This window comes from Ischnura elegans, chromosome 10 (assembly GCF_921293095.1).
Source record: "Ischnura elegans chromosome 10, ioIscEleg1.1, whole genome shotgun sequence".
Taxonomy (NCBI): domain Eukaryota; kingdom Metazoa; phylum Arthropoda; class Insecta; order Odonata; family Coenagrionidae; genus Ischnura; species Ischnura elegans.
The window spans coordinates 51,113,667-51,131,222 of NC_060255.1; the positions used below are offsets into that span (position 1 = coordinate 51,113,667).

General features: G+C 37.7%; 1 protein-coding gene across 4 annotated transcripts in view; it reads right to left on the minus strand.

The window, feature by feature from the left end:
* Window positions 1-17,556, minus strand: part of LOC124166413 (death-associated protein kinase 1-like) — a 92,894-nt gene that overhangs the window by 45,147 nt on the left and 30,191 nt on the right. For 3 of the 4 annotated variants that reach the window (XM_046543942.1, XM_046543945.1, XM_046543943.1), the window contains 4 exons: window positions 13,519-13,653; window positions 5,912-6,028; window positions 3,803-4,000; window positions 995-1,093 (listed from right to left, as the gene is read on the minus strand). In XM_046543942.1, the coding sequence (XP_046399898.1) occupies window positions 995-1,093; window positions 3,803-4,000; window positions 5,912-6,028; window positions 13,519-13,653 (549 nt within the window). The remainder of the gene's footprint in view (window positions 1-994; window positions 1,094-3,802; window positions 4,001-5,911; window positions 6,029-13,518; window positions 13,654-17,556) is intronic. The other variant, XM_046543944.1, reaches the window with a different exon arrangement.

Below are 17,556 nucleotides of genomic sequence, written 5' to 3' on the forward strand. Positions count from 1 at the left end.
AGGGTTCCTACGATTGGAGTTTACTCATTTCTCTCCACATGGGATTCTAAAACAAAAGAGAAAAATGACTAAAATGCAAACTCAAAATATCTCCACATACATACACTGAAAATTATGGTTGCTTGCAAAGGAAATTCTATAGCATTAATTTTCCTTTAAGATATCAGAAATAAGGCCTTAGAAACAACCCCTGAAGAAAGAAAACGAAAAGAGTAGGCTTTTATGGGCTCATTTTCCTTAAAAGTTATCAAAAAATGACATAGACAGGGAAGGGAAAACTCTTCTCTACAGATGAGGATAAAACATGACTAGCTACTGTTTAGACTGTACCAACCTATTTTGACTTACATTTGAATGTCAAACCTAGGACTAAAGTAGCTATAGAATGATGATGTAACACACTTCAGTGCTTATTGTAGATTCGGTATTTTTGCATTCAAGAATCAATGATATACTAAATGAGATCAATTAGCTAGAATTTGATATCCAGCAAAGAAAGAATTAACAAAATTTTGAGCTGTGCAATTTTATAAGCCCATTTCTTTATCATAATTCTCATCACATCTGTCAGCACATCCTCCCTGAGGAGAGAATTTTCAATTGGATACCGATTAAGTATTTTGATGAAACTGGTAACTCCTCACAGCACAAATTATATTTAATATAGAAAAGCTACAGGGTCAGAAAATATCATATAAATGTTAAATGTTACACAAAAGATTACCACATATACATAAGTAATCCATCATGTAACAAAAAGAAGCAGAATAGTAAGCAACTAATCATAAATCAAATATCCCATTTCAAAACATGATCAAATAATTTCCGTTAAGGACCCGATAGTATGATTACTTCATAATCAAATAAAGATTTTATTTTTGCTAATCAAAGAGAACAGTAAAATAATAGCAAATAAAAATACATAGTTAAGCATCGAAAAACATTAATAGGAAGTTAATCATCGAACATCATTAAGAATGAAGATAACCATTACCTCGTCCTGCTGATCCAGATTCACAGACAATGAGCACAGCTCTTGGACAACAGAGGTATGGCCATACCTGCAAGCCATATGCAAACACGTTTCTCCATTCTGCAATAGTTTATTAAAAACCATGGGTTAAAAAAAACCTAGAAAACTAAAATATTATACATACATGCTGATACGTATTGCTATGCCCTTAACTGCCACTTCGAAAGTCCTGATATTGTTTCCTTCTTCAACGTCAGACAGGGTTCACACTCTAACTACATTATAAAATTCACGGTTTTTTCCAGGTTTTCACGGTCTAAATTGCATCAAATTCACGTTTTGTAGATAAGGCATTTTAGGCAGAAATATTGATCACATAACAATCATCAGTCGCACGTTAACTAAAAATGTAACAAACGCAACAGATGCCTTGAATGCAAAGGCAGCGATGAAAGTGATGACTATCTCTTTGTGAGTGGGAAAATGGAGAGAGCAGGGTGGCAGGGAAGTGAAGACGTGCCTGATTTTTTGCCAGGGTTAATGTCTTCCAAACGCAGGCTTAAGGTCAATGTGCTGTCATGGCACACGGACCAATTAATAATTGCGCTTCGAATATGCGTGTGCAGAAAAATGCGTGGACAGTATCTGCACGTGACTCGGCCATGAAACATGATCGAAACATCGATTTTTCTTTTAGCCTGTCTATCGTAGATCTGCAATCAAGTTTGAGAGATTTCTAAGGTTTGATGACGAAATTCACGGCTATTTCCAGGTTTTTTCACGGTAGGCTAAATTCACGGCTAATTCACGGTTTTAAGGTTTTCACGGTTGAGTGGGAACCCTGGTCAGAGTACCTTCCTGCCACACCCGTTCTACCTCTTTACTCCAGATGCCCATACCCAGGCTATCAGTAATTAAGCTCTCTCTAAACCACCAACTTTCTTTTCAGATAAATTCTCTCCTGGCTGATATTGATCCATTTCCTTAGTCAATTCAAAATTTTACTTATTTGCCATCAACATATTTAACCCATAATTGATTATAAAACTGGATAAATACTGAGATTGTGGCCACGGTAATCGGTTTGTTGTTTCGTTATTTGTCTAAATTAGTCAAACAAATTGATGAAGAACTACCATAGTCATAGTGATTTCATCATTAAGGGACCCTTTATTAAAGTACCATTCTCATAATTATAGCAAAGAGACTGACTGCTATTGGGTGAGAGACGATCACGCTATCCAAAGCTATTTTCACAGTGTGGGCCACAATAATCTTTCACAGTTGGAATGAAGCACAACCACTGCATAAGGGTACCTGTCCACAAAGTATTCTATATTTTGATATATTTCAGTTTTTTACATTAGTGCATGAAGGGACAGACTAAAATATACCTACAACATCATTCAGTCATAAAAAATCACAGCACATTCCTGATTATCCGGGCTACTGATGGCGAGGAGCGGCACGGATAATCGGAAAACAAGAATAATCCAAACGTTCACTATAATTTGTTGTAATTTTCATAATTTACATAAATCAAACAATCGATTACTATCCACGCACATTTTCTTTTATTTTTTTATTGCTTTCCGGAATCATTTAGAGCTTTCTTTTCCTGATTACGATCTTTTTAGCTCGATCGATAACGTGATTGTACTCGTATTCCTGCTGCTTTGTCTAATACATACCTGGTTTCCCATAATTATGTATCCGTGGCTGCGAGATCATGGATTCAAAAAAGTGGTTGGTACGAATGCTTCAAAACCACTGTGCGACGTCGGAAACTACAATGTCACAAGGCACCATGCCACGTAGTCGCGTTTCGTGCAAATTGCCCGGGATGCTGCTGCGAGTTGCAGATCCGTGATCACTGAGCGCAATCGCACACCGCGATGTTTAGAAAAATGGAGCCCGAAACTCCCGTGAAGGCAACAGGTGCACGATCACGCCATCGCGCAGCAGCGGTTATAGATTCTAATGGATATAATAAGCCCAGTGTAGCCTTGCATTAAAATGCAAATATCCTGGTGCTAGTTTAAAGTATACCGGGACTAGCCGCGGTGATAACTTTTACGGGAGTCACCCGCAATGCACAATCGTGCGAAAGATCAACAGAGAAAAAAATCATTCGCCTTGACCGGGATTTGAACCCGGATCCCCCGATTTCCGGTCGAGTGCTTTAGCCAGTTAAGCTACCGAGGCGTCATTCTTCCCTGTGGATATTTTCGGACACTACCGGACAAGGTGTTGCTGGACTTCTGAGCATATGATGCCACAAGCAGTCCAAATCCAGAAAATATCCACAGGGAAGAATGACGCCTCGGTAGCTTAACTGGCTAAAGCACTTGACCGGAAATCGGGGGATCCGGGTTCGAATCCCGGTCAAGGCGAATGATTTTTTCTCTGTGGATCTTTCGCACGATCCTGGTGCTTTTGCGCCTGATCTTATTTTTTATAGAAATCGTAGAAAATGTTGTAGGAGCGTGAACTTATGCACAGATAATCCACGAACTTGATAAACCGCAGCCAGATAATCGTGAGTCTGCTGTATCTGATGAAGTCAAAACGAATTTGACAACTTTCCTTACTTTAAGCAACGCAAATACAAATCAGAAGCTTTTTTAGAAATGAAATTCATTCAAATAAAATAAAAAGGCTCCAATAATGTCAATTTATATCATAACATTGCAATTAAAAATGCCAAAATAATTAATGTCATATAAAAATACATTTTTAATGTGAAATTTATGTCAAATATATAAATTAACTGTTGCCATTTTGAGATTAAACTGTAATAACCTCACAAAATTTGAGAAGCTAAAATACCTTGTTCTGAACACCAACATCAATATCTGTAAGGGCCAATGTCTTGATGACCTCTGCATGGCCTTGCCTGGCAGCCCAAAATACTGGAGTATCTCCATGAACATCAGCAATGCCTAAATCAGCACCATTTGCAGCGAGAACACTGAGAACTTTCAAATGACCATGGCCAGCAGCAACGTGGGCAGCAGTTTCCCCATGCTGAAATACACAGGACAATAGATATAGAATAAAATGCCAATGTTTACACAGAATATCCAAAACTTCATGAGCAATATTATAAATTATGTCAAAATTCTTGAGTCTTCCCTTTTTTTATTTTATTATTGTACAAAAATATTGCTTGTAACCTTTTATTTATGTATCAATATTAACCCATCATTTTTTAATTTAAAGCCCTGAGGATGGTTAACAAATAAACTGACATGTAGGTAAAACATTTTTGCATCATTTGGCCTTAACTCCAGGAACTTTTGATCATTAATAAATAGAGGTCAAGACAAGAAAAAAATAATTATTCAACAAAATATGTGTAATGGCTACATTAACTACATAGTAAGTTATATGAGTAGGTGAGAAGCCAAGGGGTACAAGTGATTTCCCTTTTCTAAACAGAGTTAGGCACAGAAATAAGGTAACGAAAACTAATGAGATCAATTAAATATTTATCAGTGCATTTGATTTTCCACTCGATGTCAGCACAGAGCATAGACTCACTCGTAACCCTTGGCAAACAAGTTTTTGTATATTGCTTCTAACTTTAACTAACTCTGTTTATAAAAAAATCACTTGTACCCCTTAGCTTCTCACCCCCTCATACGACATCTGCACTTTGACAGCTTCCGAGAGAGCTACTCACTTGCTGGAAAAAAGAGTAAGCACCGTGAAATATAATTTCTGAAATTTGCAGTACACAAATACTTCAGGATATTGAAGGAATATGTCTTAATCACAGGAGACGCAATTGATTTTGGTCCGGTAAAAAAAAAAGGATTCATAGGTAAAATGGCAAAAATATTCCGCGAAAACTGATCAATTTATATGCACTACATATAAATATTATTTTGAGATTTAATGCCAAGATGAACCCCCATGGAAAGACCGATGATTGACTTCGTTATTCTTGGACCATAAACCAGCTTCCATCCCATAGCGACTCATTTTCACTCAATGCTAAGTTTTATTGAGCTGTTCTGAGAATCTGAATGATATTGGTAGGCCTGAAAAAGTCAATGCATTTACCACATGCATTTGTACTAATCAGGCAAACGGGGCAGTGCCTTGATATCTTGGATTCTCTACACTGTGTAAGCATTAAGGATCTGACGCCAGAACCTATTGGGTCAACAGAGAGTAGATGGAGATATTGTATAAAGCAAGTTGTTTTGTTTTCCATTTAATCTCCACATAGGGCAGAGTAAAGAAACCTATTATGATTTTCCTATGTCAATGAACACTTTGGTTATTCTTTCTCTGTGATAAAGCATGCTGAACTTTCATTCAAAATGTTCTTTTATCTTATAAATCAGGGATTCCCAACCTTTTTCTCCACATGTACCCTCGATATGTATATAACTAATATTACACCCTCAAAAATGTCACTTGCAAATTTTATTACATACTTTCACTATGGGTAGGTGACACTTTTAGTTAGAAATAATTGCATAAATAGAAGCTTTGTTTTGAATACCCCATTTAATATTTATTAAAAAAAATAATTTTCAACTTCCCATAAAAGCACATAAAAGCCTTTACAATGGAGGATTAACAAAGTGCAACACAAAACTCCATGCCCAGGATAAGGACCAGCAACCCAGGAGGGATTCGAACCCACGACCTATGGTTTGGCAGACAAGGACTCTACCCCGCCGCCACCATGGCCGGCAAATATTAATACTTATACATAAGATATCCATAGTTCCTGGTGTCTGCCAGTACTGATTATTATTGGCGTACCCCCACTGGTTCGTCGCACACCCCCAAGGGGAGCGCTTACCAACGGTTGGGAACTGCTGCTATAAATCACATTGTCCATCAACCCATACTATACCACCTGAGCCACAGGTCAGTTAAATATTTTCTATTGACCCCTAAAATTTCATGATCACCAACCTTATTGGCCATATTAATATCAATGTTTGCCATTGACAGGAGCTCCTCCAATCCCTTGAGATTTCCTTCTTCTGATGCACACATAAGTGCTGCCAATACAAAGTTGTCATCTTGAGGCTGGAAAAAAATTAATGACCATTATTACTAACTACCACTAATAATTACCATTATATTGATAACAAAAGCTTTACATATTGAAAAAATTCATGACACTTGAAGGTAATACAGTAGACACTTGTTTTATGGTATTAATCTCTTCTGGTGGATCGATTGCTAAGCAAATTCCACCGTGCGTTGAATCGGCATTATTTCCAGAAAAGTAATCAGTTTAAAGAGCATCAGTGGATGTACATGTTGCCGTTAAAAATTATATTAAAAAAAAGGTGTAGAATTACATAATTGATGACATATTGTGCACATGATAAAATTGCTTAAATTTGAAATTTAAAAAAAATGACATGCACAATCAGCTCAGATTGTATGGTGAATCCATCATCAGTCAAACGCATCGTCATCCAAGGGTCAACTGAGCTCTAGGAAGAAACAGCATTTAATCCACAAATCCATTATGTTTCTAGCTTCATTTCAATAATAACTGTAAAATGATGAATATACGTTCACATCCAATGCTTAAGTGGGAAGGTTGTTTTGGAGAGGCGAAAGTAAATAGACTAAGCCCCAGGAATATGAATTTCACTCACATAGAACAGGTCAGTTCTATCCCCTGGGTAACCCAGCTGCCCAAGAACTTTTCTTATGGGATAAACAAAGGCTTCGCCAAGATATATACAAAGCAAAAATTGTAAATAAAGTTTAAATGAGTACACAATGAATTGGTGACATTATGTAGAATCACAATGCGGGATCCCTATTACTGTTTTAAATTAAAGAAGTAAACTGTTTTACATTAGAGAAGATGAATGGCTATAAGACTGGGTCCTGAAAATCCCTATTGGCAACAATGATGGAATGATGAGATATTCATGGTGAAACAAAAACCCAGTACTGGTCCACAAACTTTGATTTGCTGTTGACTAGTTTTTATGGCTATAGCATCATTATCAAGACAAACACAAGGAGCAATCACAATGTCGAGCCCTATGTATACGACAACAGTAGGGGGGAAGACCAGATGAGGGAAGGGGGGCAGGTTGGAAGGAGGGTAAAAACATAAAACAAGCTTATCTCATCTTGGTAGCATTCACTGTAATTCACTGGCAACTGTGGTCAATTCAAGGGTGGAGGGGAAGAAGGGACACTGCCCCCCTCAACTCCCAAACCCAGTTTCAAGACAATAAAAAAATATACAGGAAAAAACACATTTTCCAAAACAGTATAAAAAATGCCCTAAAAAGTAAAAAATTTGTTTTTCATCACTCTGAGAATGAACATGGGTGCTATTTGGTTGGATAGACATGAATGTAGATAGAAGAACCTGAGAAGTGACTAAGGATTGGCACCCATACTTCATTTTCCAAGTAATATTTTTTTTAGGTTTCTTATACTGATTTTGGTAAAGTGTGTTTTTTGAAAATCTGTGTCACTTTATTTTCTACTTTTCAGTGGTAAATCACGCAATCGATTAAACCAGAGCTATTGAAGAAAATAAAAATAAAAATACAGAGTATAAAAATAATTGTATTTAGTATTATTTTACTAATAAGTTATTGTGAAATATTACAAGTTAATATTTGAAAAATAAAATTTTGGAATGAACTGGACTTAGTTTGGCACGGGCTTGGAGTTCATTTCCAAAGATTTTTCCTCGAATGCCATTTCCCTGAATATAATAGGGCACTAACATCCTCAATCTTCACACCAATATTCGAACTCTAGTTTTGCCTGCAATTTCAATAAATAAATATCGCTTTTATCATTAAATACTACTGATGAAGGTGATTTGCTAAAATAACAGACTCGCACAAAAAAAACTACGAAAGAAAACGAAAATAACGAAGTAAGGTAAAAACTCCGTATGCCATACGGCTTATACATGTCTTGGAGTGGCGGCCGAGAAATATTTCGTGGATCTCATATTTAATACGGGGAAGCATGAAAATGAACACCGCTAGGGGAATTTTCGATTGATGGCGCGAAAAAAAACCATTTCATTAATTTGCATTGATTAGTCGCATGTAAAAAATATAGGAGATACAAGCAAAAAACGACGGGTTTACGCGCCTTTTTTATCGCTAACGTTTTACAACCATGAAAGTTGCCGCTGACGGTAAGAAGTAATTCATCACATTGAAATTTTACGGAGTTGATCGTAAAAAGATTTTATACTTTAATTTGTGTTTCTATGTCCCATAAACCAACAAATTCTGGCGATTCATACTCCGCGAAGAAATGCCACAAGTAAAAAACACGAAACAGAAACCATTCCCCACGCATTATTAACGGCAGCCAGGGAAATAATATGGTAACCGGGGCAAAAAAAACCGCTGTATTCTGTGTCAGGGTATTTTACCAGAAGTTAGGTTAGTAATCAAACATGGTTAGTCTAAAATAAAGCTCTTACTTTTCGAAGCATGGTAGGAAATACACTAGCACTACGGCTCTTGACTCCAGACGTTCTCCAACTCTCGACTCATCAGTTTTATTTCCGTGATTTCTCGTTTCTCCGAGTTCTATTTTCACTCGACTACGCACCCCTACAACTGACTCGTCAAGCAAGCACATGGTTATGAAATAAAATAACAAGACGATTTCTGCACGCTCCCCGCTAGATCGGGAAGGGCAGGCTGTAGTTAATTAAATAGATATCAATTACTAACACACAATTCAGCCGGCTACCAGGTCTAAAGGACTTTAATTTCTCAAGAGAAAATGTTGACAAGAAACTCAATTAAATGCCAATTTTTTGAGCTTTCAATGAGGTGCCATGAAGCTAAGTAATAAACGTTGCGCACGACTAAGACCCGGTATATCAATTCCATTCAAGATAAGGACGCTTTTTATAGATGGGTAGTTGGACGCGAGAAGATATGAGAAAAGATAGCGAAGAAATATCCCGTTACCTCTTTTTTGGTTCCTTGAAGACTCGGCTGCTTCGCAGTCCAATTCTTCGCCACCATTATTATAAGCCTGATATTCTCACGCACACGAGAGCAAAACTTAATTCTCAAATTGAAAACATTGGCGACAGATGTATTCAATCCCACCTGAAGGTCATTTAAGAGCACGGGAACTTCCTACACCATCAGGCACCGCTGATTCACAATGGAACAACAAAAACAGTAACGAATATTACTTATCCCACCCACATAATCACTAATCCAGCGCCGCAAACGATTAGGTGAAATTAAAAAGCAGCATCTAGGGACCTCAACACTATCAAAAGTCACGGGGGAGAAGGTTCACGGTTGAAGGGATCCGATGTAGGTCTTAAACACATTCCCTCGACCAAAACAGAGCATGACAGCGGGATCGACCTGATTTCTTCAAGCTATGGAGGGGGTGAGAGCGTAAAAGAAACTGAGATATCGATAGGGGTAAACATCCACGTCCAACAGCAGGGATTCTTGAATCTATAGAGCGTCTAGAGATAGCAAGCGAGGGACGGAGGGGGTACGAAGTGGGAAGGAGGCGGGCACCAACGTCCAGGGAAGCGCAGGGTCAAACAAACCGAGGTTTAGCTACGCGCATCTACCGGATCAATAAGTTTCCATGACAACGCGGGAGTCCCGAGCACAAAAAATAACCATGCCAACGGCACGGCGGCGAAAATGCGAGCCGCGGTGAATGAACTTCCTATTCGAAGGGTCTTAGAACAACAGTAATGGATTTTAGGAGTATGGTGCAAGAAATCTAATTCTACCGATCCTTTGATCTAATTGTCTGATATAAACCGGATAACGATCGCTAACTCATAACACTACAGATGGTATGCAGAAATAATCAGCCGGAAAATTGTCAAATGGGGCTAATTGACTAGAAGTTAGTAAATAGATATGTATTTAAAGCATTATGTAAAATTTCGGGAATGAAAAATAATAAAAAAAAACCACGGGAATTCACAAGCTAATTTCAACCTCGCTTTTAAAATTTCAAAAAATCGGTTAGCTTTCGAATAGGAAAAACCCTCTTGGGCGCAAGTACCTACAAATTCCCCTCAAAGAGTAACAACCTTCCTCCCCCCCCCCCGACCCCCCCCCCGACCCCCCCCCCCCCCCCGGGTAGAGTATATATTTTAAACACCCCTACTGAAGTTAATTCCCTCAATTTTTGTAAGGCGCAACTTCTCCCATTAACAGCTTGAAATGTTTAGTGAAGTATTTTTTGATCCCAAAATCATTGGATTAAATAACAAGCGATAATATTTTAAAGGTAAAACGTTATATGCTGTATTTATAACCCACACGCTTCTCTCCACTTCAACTTGCCAAAATGAGGGGAGACTTCACAAGGGAAATGAATTTATAGGTAGGAGAACAAAACTAATACACTAAATTATACTCAGAAAATAGTGTGTAGTCAGTGTGAACCCCATAAAAATTGAAAACAATGTAACTCGAATCTCATACATCCCGTCTTCACTTCATAAGTAGTCAATTACTTATTTAGTATAAGAGAATTTTCAAGGGCCAAACAGGATAAATTAAGGATTATTAAAGGATACCCAATTATTAATTATCGTCAATCTTAAAGCAAACAAACATCTGATTTCATTCTACAAAATCATCTGAATATGACATGATTTCCTACCTCTCACCAATGCAATGAAGTAAGTTATTTGTATGCTAATACACACTTCCTAAAAATGGATGTCACCAGATAATTAGAATTCATTATATGACCCAAATGCTCTTCATCAGATATTTTTAAAAACACATATATTTGATTCATAAACCATTAGAGTAGCTTCCACTGACATGATTTCACTATCCAGTTGTGGTGTAAAAGTGAGTACTGTATTTGATGGCATAAAAGACGCACTTTTTTTCTTAAATTTGGTGTCAAAAAAGTTACCTTCGTCTTATACGTGAAGGACACAGGTTAACTTTCAATACTGAATGCTATTTTAGCCCGGATAAAGGGATAAACACATCTTTTTCTACACATGCCATAATTATTTTATTAGGTTTAACTAAATTTTTGCCAGAGAAAATATAGCTATAAAGAGAGAACTGGGATGGTTTCCTTCCAACACCGCACCGTTCCCGTCAAAAAGTAAACGAAACTAGTAGTGCTCGCTCTGCCCACGGTGCGGAGAAGCGGGGAGTAGCACACAGTACAACATTTTACTACTCGTTCAACATAGAACACCTGACACCCAGCCGACACACAAGTTGCTAGTTATCGGTGCTACTCTGTATAATCATGTCGGTATCGGTGCTTAAAACTATTTCTTTAAAAAATACCCTGGAAAATATGACTAGAGGAAACAAGAGATTAAGCGATACAATTCAGTATAAACTAGGAGTGCTTAACTACACCAAAGTGCATGGAAACAGAGCAGTAGCAAGGCATTTCCGTCCACCACCTATTGAAAATTTGATATGTACTTGGCAACTGCACGAAGATCAACTGAAGACTGCTATTAAACAAAAACATAACCTTCCATGCCTAGCTCCATCTTGGCCTAAACCTGCGAGTGGGTAAAAAGATCTTGGGACGACGTGAAGGCTGAAGTAATTGTTACTTCCTTTTAGAAGTGCGAAATCAGTAGTGCTCTTGACTGAACAGAAAACTATGCATTATTCAAAGGTGATACTAGTGATGGCGGAAACAGTAGTGATGACATTATTCTCATTTTCGATGATGGTAGTGAAAAGGATTTTTATGGTTTTGAAAGTGATTTCATGATAGGCAACGTTTTCCTTGAATCTGTGTTTTTTTGTTGTTTCTGCTTCATTTTGTATTATGTTTGATTGCTTGCCATTCATTCATTTATTCATTATTGAAATTTACATATTATGTTCAAAATATGTAGCTTGACGTTCATTAATTTTCCTATATAAAAATATGTTTGGTAATTGCATTCAATGATTGTTTATTTGGCTTTTACGAACATGAGAACTAAAAGAAACCACATTTTAAGTTATTGTGGTACCATACTGTGGCACAGACCATTGAAACATTTTTTCCTCGTGTGTGGCTTTCTGAATAAGGGTGCGCCTTATCAGGGGCACAGCCAGGAATTAAGGCTGGGGGAGGTTTAGGTGCAACTAATACCGGGGTGTGTGGGGGTATGGTATACCCACCAGGATAAGCGGTAGATGCAACATTAGTAAATTGCGGAATTATAATATAAATGGTTCAAAATAGTGAGCTTTACGGCTTTCTGAGGGATATTTTATTAATCCTTACGCTATTCTATTAGTAATATCAATCTAATTAAGTAAAATGGATTAAACTTAAAAATTTCTCGGAGCTCTGGAGGGGGGGGGGAGGGTTTTATCCCCCAAAACCTCCCCCTCGCTGCACCACTGCGTCTTATATGTCATAATATATGGTAATTAGACCATTTATTTGCTTGACAACTCAAATTAGAACACAACACTTACATCGTCAGTATGGACACAATACACCTCCACACATCTATCCACAATAAATGGTACTATTGCAAAATTAAAGATACAGAAAACCTAAACAAATAGTCTTAGAGATTGATTTTTATCATGACGCTTCAAGATATAAATCTCTTGCTGGAAATAAACAATTCCAGAACCTGACTAATACTTGAATAAGAAAGATTAAACTTTCAGAAAATAGAAAATCAATGAAATCATCCTACTAATCTAAACAGCTCATCAAACCAATACAAAACTTGATAATTCTACACAGGGGCAAGAAGATAAGAATTTCAAAGCCAAACAGACGAGTCCATTCTGATTTCCCAACCTTCTGAAAGCTTACACCACCACTTAAGAGCCTAAATATGTACCCAAAATGAAAGCCACCGGAACCAACATAAATCTGAAGAATCGATACAAATTCTTAGAGAATCCATTAATAAAGCATGCAAAAATAAATAGGTAAACACATGGAGAGGAATACTTATTAATAAATGGAAAAGAACATTAAACAATCAATTAACAAGAATTTTTTTCTTTTCTCAACAAAATTCAAGTGCTCAAACCCTAAATATGCTATCCCTTTAAAATACTATCACAATGGAAACACTTTAAATTGATCCAATTAATTTTAGTATTTTGCTAAATATACTATCTTCATAGAAAAAAAAGCATAAATAAGTTAGTTCGGTCAAAAAGCCGCTTTAATTCAAGCACCAATTCTTATCACTGATTGCCATTCCCAGCTTCCCATTACGAGTATTCATACTCATTAGCCATGCCAACACCTAATACCAAGTAAGTGCAAAAGATATTAAACACCAAATGAATCTTTTATAATACAAGAATTGAAGAGTAAAAAATTTGTCAAAGTGTATCCAGATTTTTTTAAAGATACAAATGAGTAATACAACTTGGCAGAAATCTGTATGCTTGATAAAGAGAAGCGGCAAAGAAGAGAAGAAAGAATTCCTGAGGAAGTAAGCAACAAAAATTCTTAATAACAATTTTCCCCTCAATTCAATTCAAAGGGGTTCCATTGCATGTTCTGACTTATCATTTTCCAAATATCTTGGAAAGAAATATGACCTTTGACACAGGCTCCATGTTGAGAAGTACTGCTGATTTAGGAGTCAATTGTTGTATCACTCCACACTGCTGCTGTGCACAATGGTGGCAGAACCTGATGATGCACTCACTGCACTCAGGTTCCACACAATATCTCTGTATTGAAAGAACCAAGCCTTTAGCTGGGCCCACAATAGGTCATTACGCTTGATTAACCATCCCACTGCTATTGCTGTTTTAAGATGTGTTATTAACCATACAATTTTATCATCAAGCATAAATGACACTTAGTCAATGGATAAAATACAACAAACAGTGCTCATTGGACCTGAGAAACTGGTAGGTATGTGCCTAATACACAGCTTACCTAGTCAATTTGGACTTTTAACTTCCTATAATCACTTAAAATTATAATTAACTATAGCCTAAATACATAGTACATAATCTCAGAGCCAGGAAACTGATAACTTATGTCCAAATAAACTTTGATAAGTCTTTCTAGAGAAAAATTACTTAAGCTGATTCTCTAAGCTGCTCTGCCCTAAGAATTCAAACCTCAACTTAGTTAAGTGTAAACTTGAAAACAAAAACAAAAAATCCCTAATCCTACTAGTAGATTCCTTCATTAAGGATCTGACATTTGCAATTACTTTTAACGAACATCATAAAGTGATAAATCTTTATGGATAAAAAGAGGCTGGAAAAACGAAATAGAAACTAAAGCAACACATTTACTCATGATGCATAATTGTGAAGAGAGGAAGTTCTTTGCAGCTGATAGCTCTTCCAGGGAAGAGTCAGTAGAAGGAACACATTCTATGAAAGCAGAGCAGGATTACAGTAGACTCTTGTTTAAACGAAGTTCACGGGACCGAAAAACCAGATTTTCGTAATAATGAAGTTCGTATGAACGTTTCTTTTAGGCATCGATGAAAACAAACTGTACATAATATACGCGATTAAACTACGCACAAATATATAAAAAGAAGTCAATTTGTTTCAGTTTCTCAATTGAGGAATGCGGCATTACGCAATCGAGGGTTCATATCTTCCCGAACACAGTAAGTCATCGATATACGGACTAAATGCGTTCCGAGACCTTGTTTGTAAATTGATAAACCCACAGTCTGGCCGCTGAGGGTAGTCCGGAGTAGGGTGCAAGGTTGCCAGGTAAGAAAGCAAAATGCCTACGTCATTTGTATACAAAAGGGTTCTGTGAAGAAAGGAGCCGGAAGGGACGACGAGCGCGAAGGACCCAAAGAAAGTATCGCTTGTTTTGGTGATTCGAAGAAAGGGGTAGTTTTGATGCTTCAGGTTTATTTCAGTGCTCCATATGCATGCAACAGCGTTGTATGACTTGGCGAGAGTGTGAGGTGCGTTTGGGGGACAGCGATTGGCTGCAGACAGTGCTGGCGTAGGGTTTTCCGCCCTTCCTTTTGTGCTACCACCAGACAACTCTCGCTGGCCAGACTGCATGCAAGGCATCGAGGAGTACCTTATCCTGCATAATGCAACACTGCATCACAATTGTGCGCTAACTCAAGGTTGCGACGAACTGATCTAGCTGGGCGTGCGACGCAGCCGGAGCCGAAAAAAATTGCTCTCCGCATAAGGATGAATGGACACTGAACAGTTCCTAACTTCACACCGGATTAACACAATGACACTTTGTTCAGATTATGCCCAAAGTGCGAGTTACTCTTTGCCACACTGCGTCGCATCGGCCAAATTGAAAGGCGGCAAATTCGAAATTTGAAATTTTAGAATGCTCGTATCTCTGAAAGTTCGTAAATCAAATGCGCGTAAGAAGAGGGCTAACTGTAAGTCCAATTTACGAGTGGTTATGAGTAGGTAACCAGGATTCCACAGGAATGATGTTTACATATTATATAATGTTGCGTGCATACTCAAGAAAGAACCATAATTGATGCTCTTGGGCACAGTACAGGAGGAGAACTTTAAGGTGGCGAAATTATTAAAACTTAGCATAGTGTATATCCACCTAAATGCCATTGCTTATTCGTGGAACTTTGTGATAAAGTTCATTTTGTAACTGTTGCAACCGGGACTGACGTTCGTAATTTTGTAATAAGGAAAAGTTCGTAATAATATTTCTTTTACTATAAATTGGATAGGCCTTTTCGTCAGGACCAACTATGGTAGATTCCAGTTAATGGGTCCACCAGTTACTAGGGGTAGCCGCTTAATTGGGGCAAAACTTGAAGAACAGAACCCAATAGAAGAATGCCTTAAAGAGGAGTTTTCTCCGCTTAAATGGGACAGCATGCCCCTTTATTGGGCCATGAGTTGGCAACATTGACTCTATACTCGCGATGAAATTAAATTTATTTCGTATCAGAATACGTTTTTTTACATTATCCTCCTTAAATTTAGTCTTATTTTACACAAGGGTACCCATTCTTGCCTTATTCTTAAAGCTCTTCTTATACTATCGGTTAGAGGATTCGGATTCCGTTTCCCGACCCTGAGACCTCATTCAACGTGGTGTTCTTTTAAGAGGAGAGGACTCCTGTGCCAATATTTGGGCTATAGATGATAGATTAAACTGGGATAGTGAGAAAGAAGTGGCGACACCCGTGGTGAGGGTTTACGAGCCAGTATCGGCCAATTTCTAGGTATTACTGGCCGATGTCGAGCAGAAGGGATTAGTCGAGATGCTGCTTACCAAGAGCTTTTTGTTTGCGTCATCTTGCACAAAATTCAACTGACTTATATGGTCTATATCCTTTCACCCCTTTCCACTATAAAACTAAGCTATTGCTATTATAAGACGTTGTGAGTGCATAGGAGTGGAAATTGAACGAACTGCCCCGATTACTCGAGAATGTTTGAGCTGATGACATTTACAACACCGATACAACTACCAAGCTGTATTACCGAGCAACGTCAAATGGCTATCTTTGTTACAGTTATGTAGGACTAACGGACTTCAACAAAGCAATGGATCACATCACTGTTTTGTGTTGATCAAATGTTTCGGGAACTGATAAAAAACTCTCCTGGCTATTGGAAAATGCTAAGCCTCGATGTTTTCAAGGGTTAAGAATAAGCAGTTAACCAGTGGAGTACCACGCCAATAGCAATGCATGGATTACTGCGAGCCTCTTACACAATGGTTGACCAGTTAGGATAAAAAATTAGCTTGAAATCAAGAAAGGTTCCTATTGTACTTGATAATTGCACGATCGACTGCATCCTAATTGCTCAAGTGATAAAAAAAATATTCAGAAGGAATTCTGCCCCCAAACACAACATCCTTGAAGCAAGCAATGGATATTGAGATCACTAAAAATTTGAAAACACTTTGCTGTGGGAAATAAGAATATATTACTCTAGAATCTATAGAAGATAACCTTCTGACATTGTTATCCAGCACCAACGAAGTACGTTCAAAGGTGAACCTTCTGCCGGCTGAAAGCTGGCAAAATGTCACCAGTCAAAAACCCATATGGCACCCAGTGCAGTGCTGAGCCAATACTCCTGCAATGCATTTAATGTGAGAATTTTAGTGTACATTTCAGTGCACATACTTAGTAGAAGGTTTCCTCTATTATTCAGTCAGTTTGAATTGTGTTCATTGTGTTGAGCTCATATACATATATCATATTTTTTTAAAGTGAAATACGTGTGAATTTAAAAAAAACTTTGGGCGCTGACGGGTTAAGTATATTAATAGTTTAATAAACACTGTTGCATTATAAAAATTATTTAGTCTTCTTTCTATCATTAAAATGTTTGTTTATGCCCATATATGGGATAGTTCGCCTAATAGGGTGGTTTCCTGTTATTTTTTTATTGCCTCAATCGAAAGATTATTACTCCTGGAGTACGTATTTCATGCTTTTAGATTTTTAAATGACGATATCTATTTTTCGCGATTAAATGAAAAGTGAAAATTTTCAAGCGCGCGAACACGCGACGGCTAAGTATGAATGCCGGGAAATCTCCGTGTGACGTCGTTCTGGTTCCCACTGCCGCAAGTGAGGTGACCTTGGGGTGAGGCTTTGAGCACTGATACGACACAGGATGCTAGCAGGT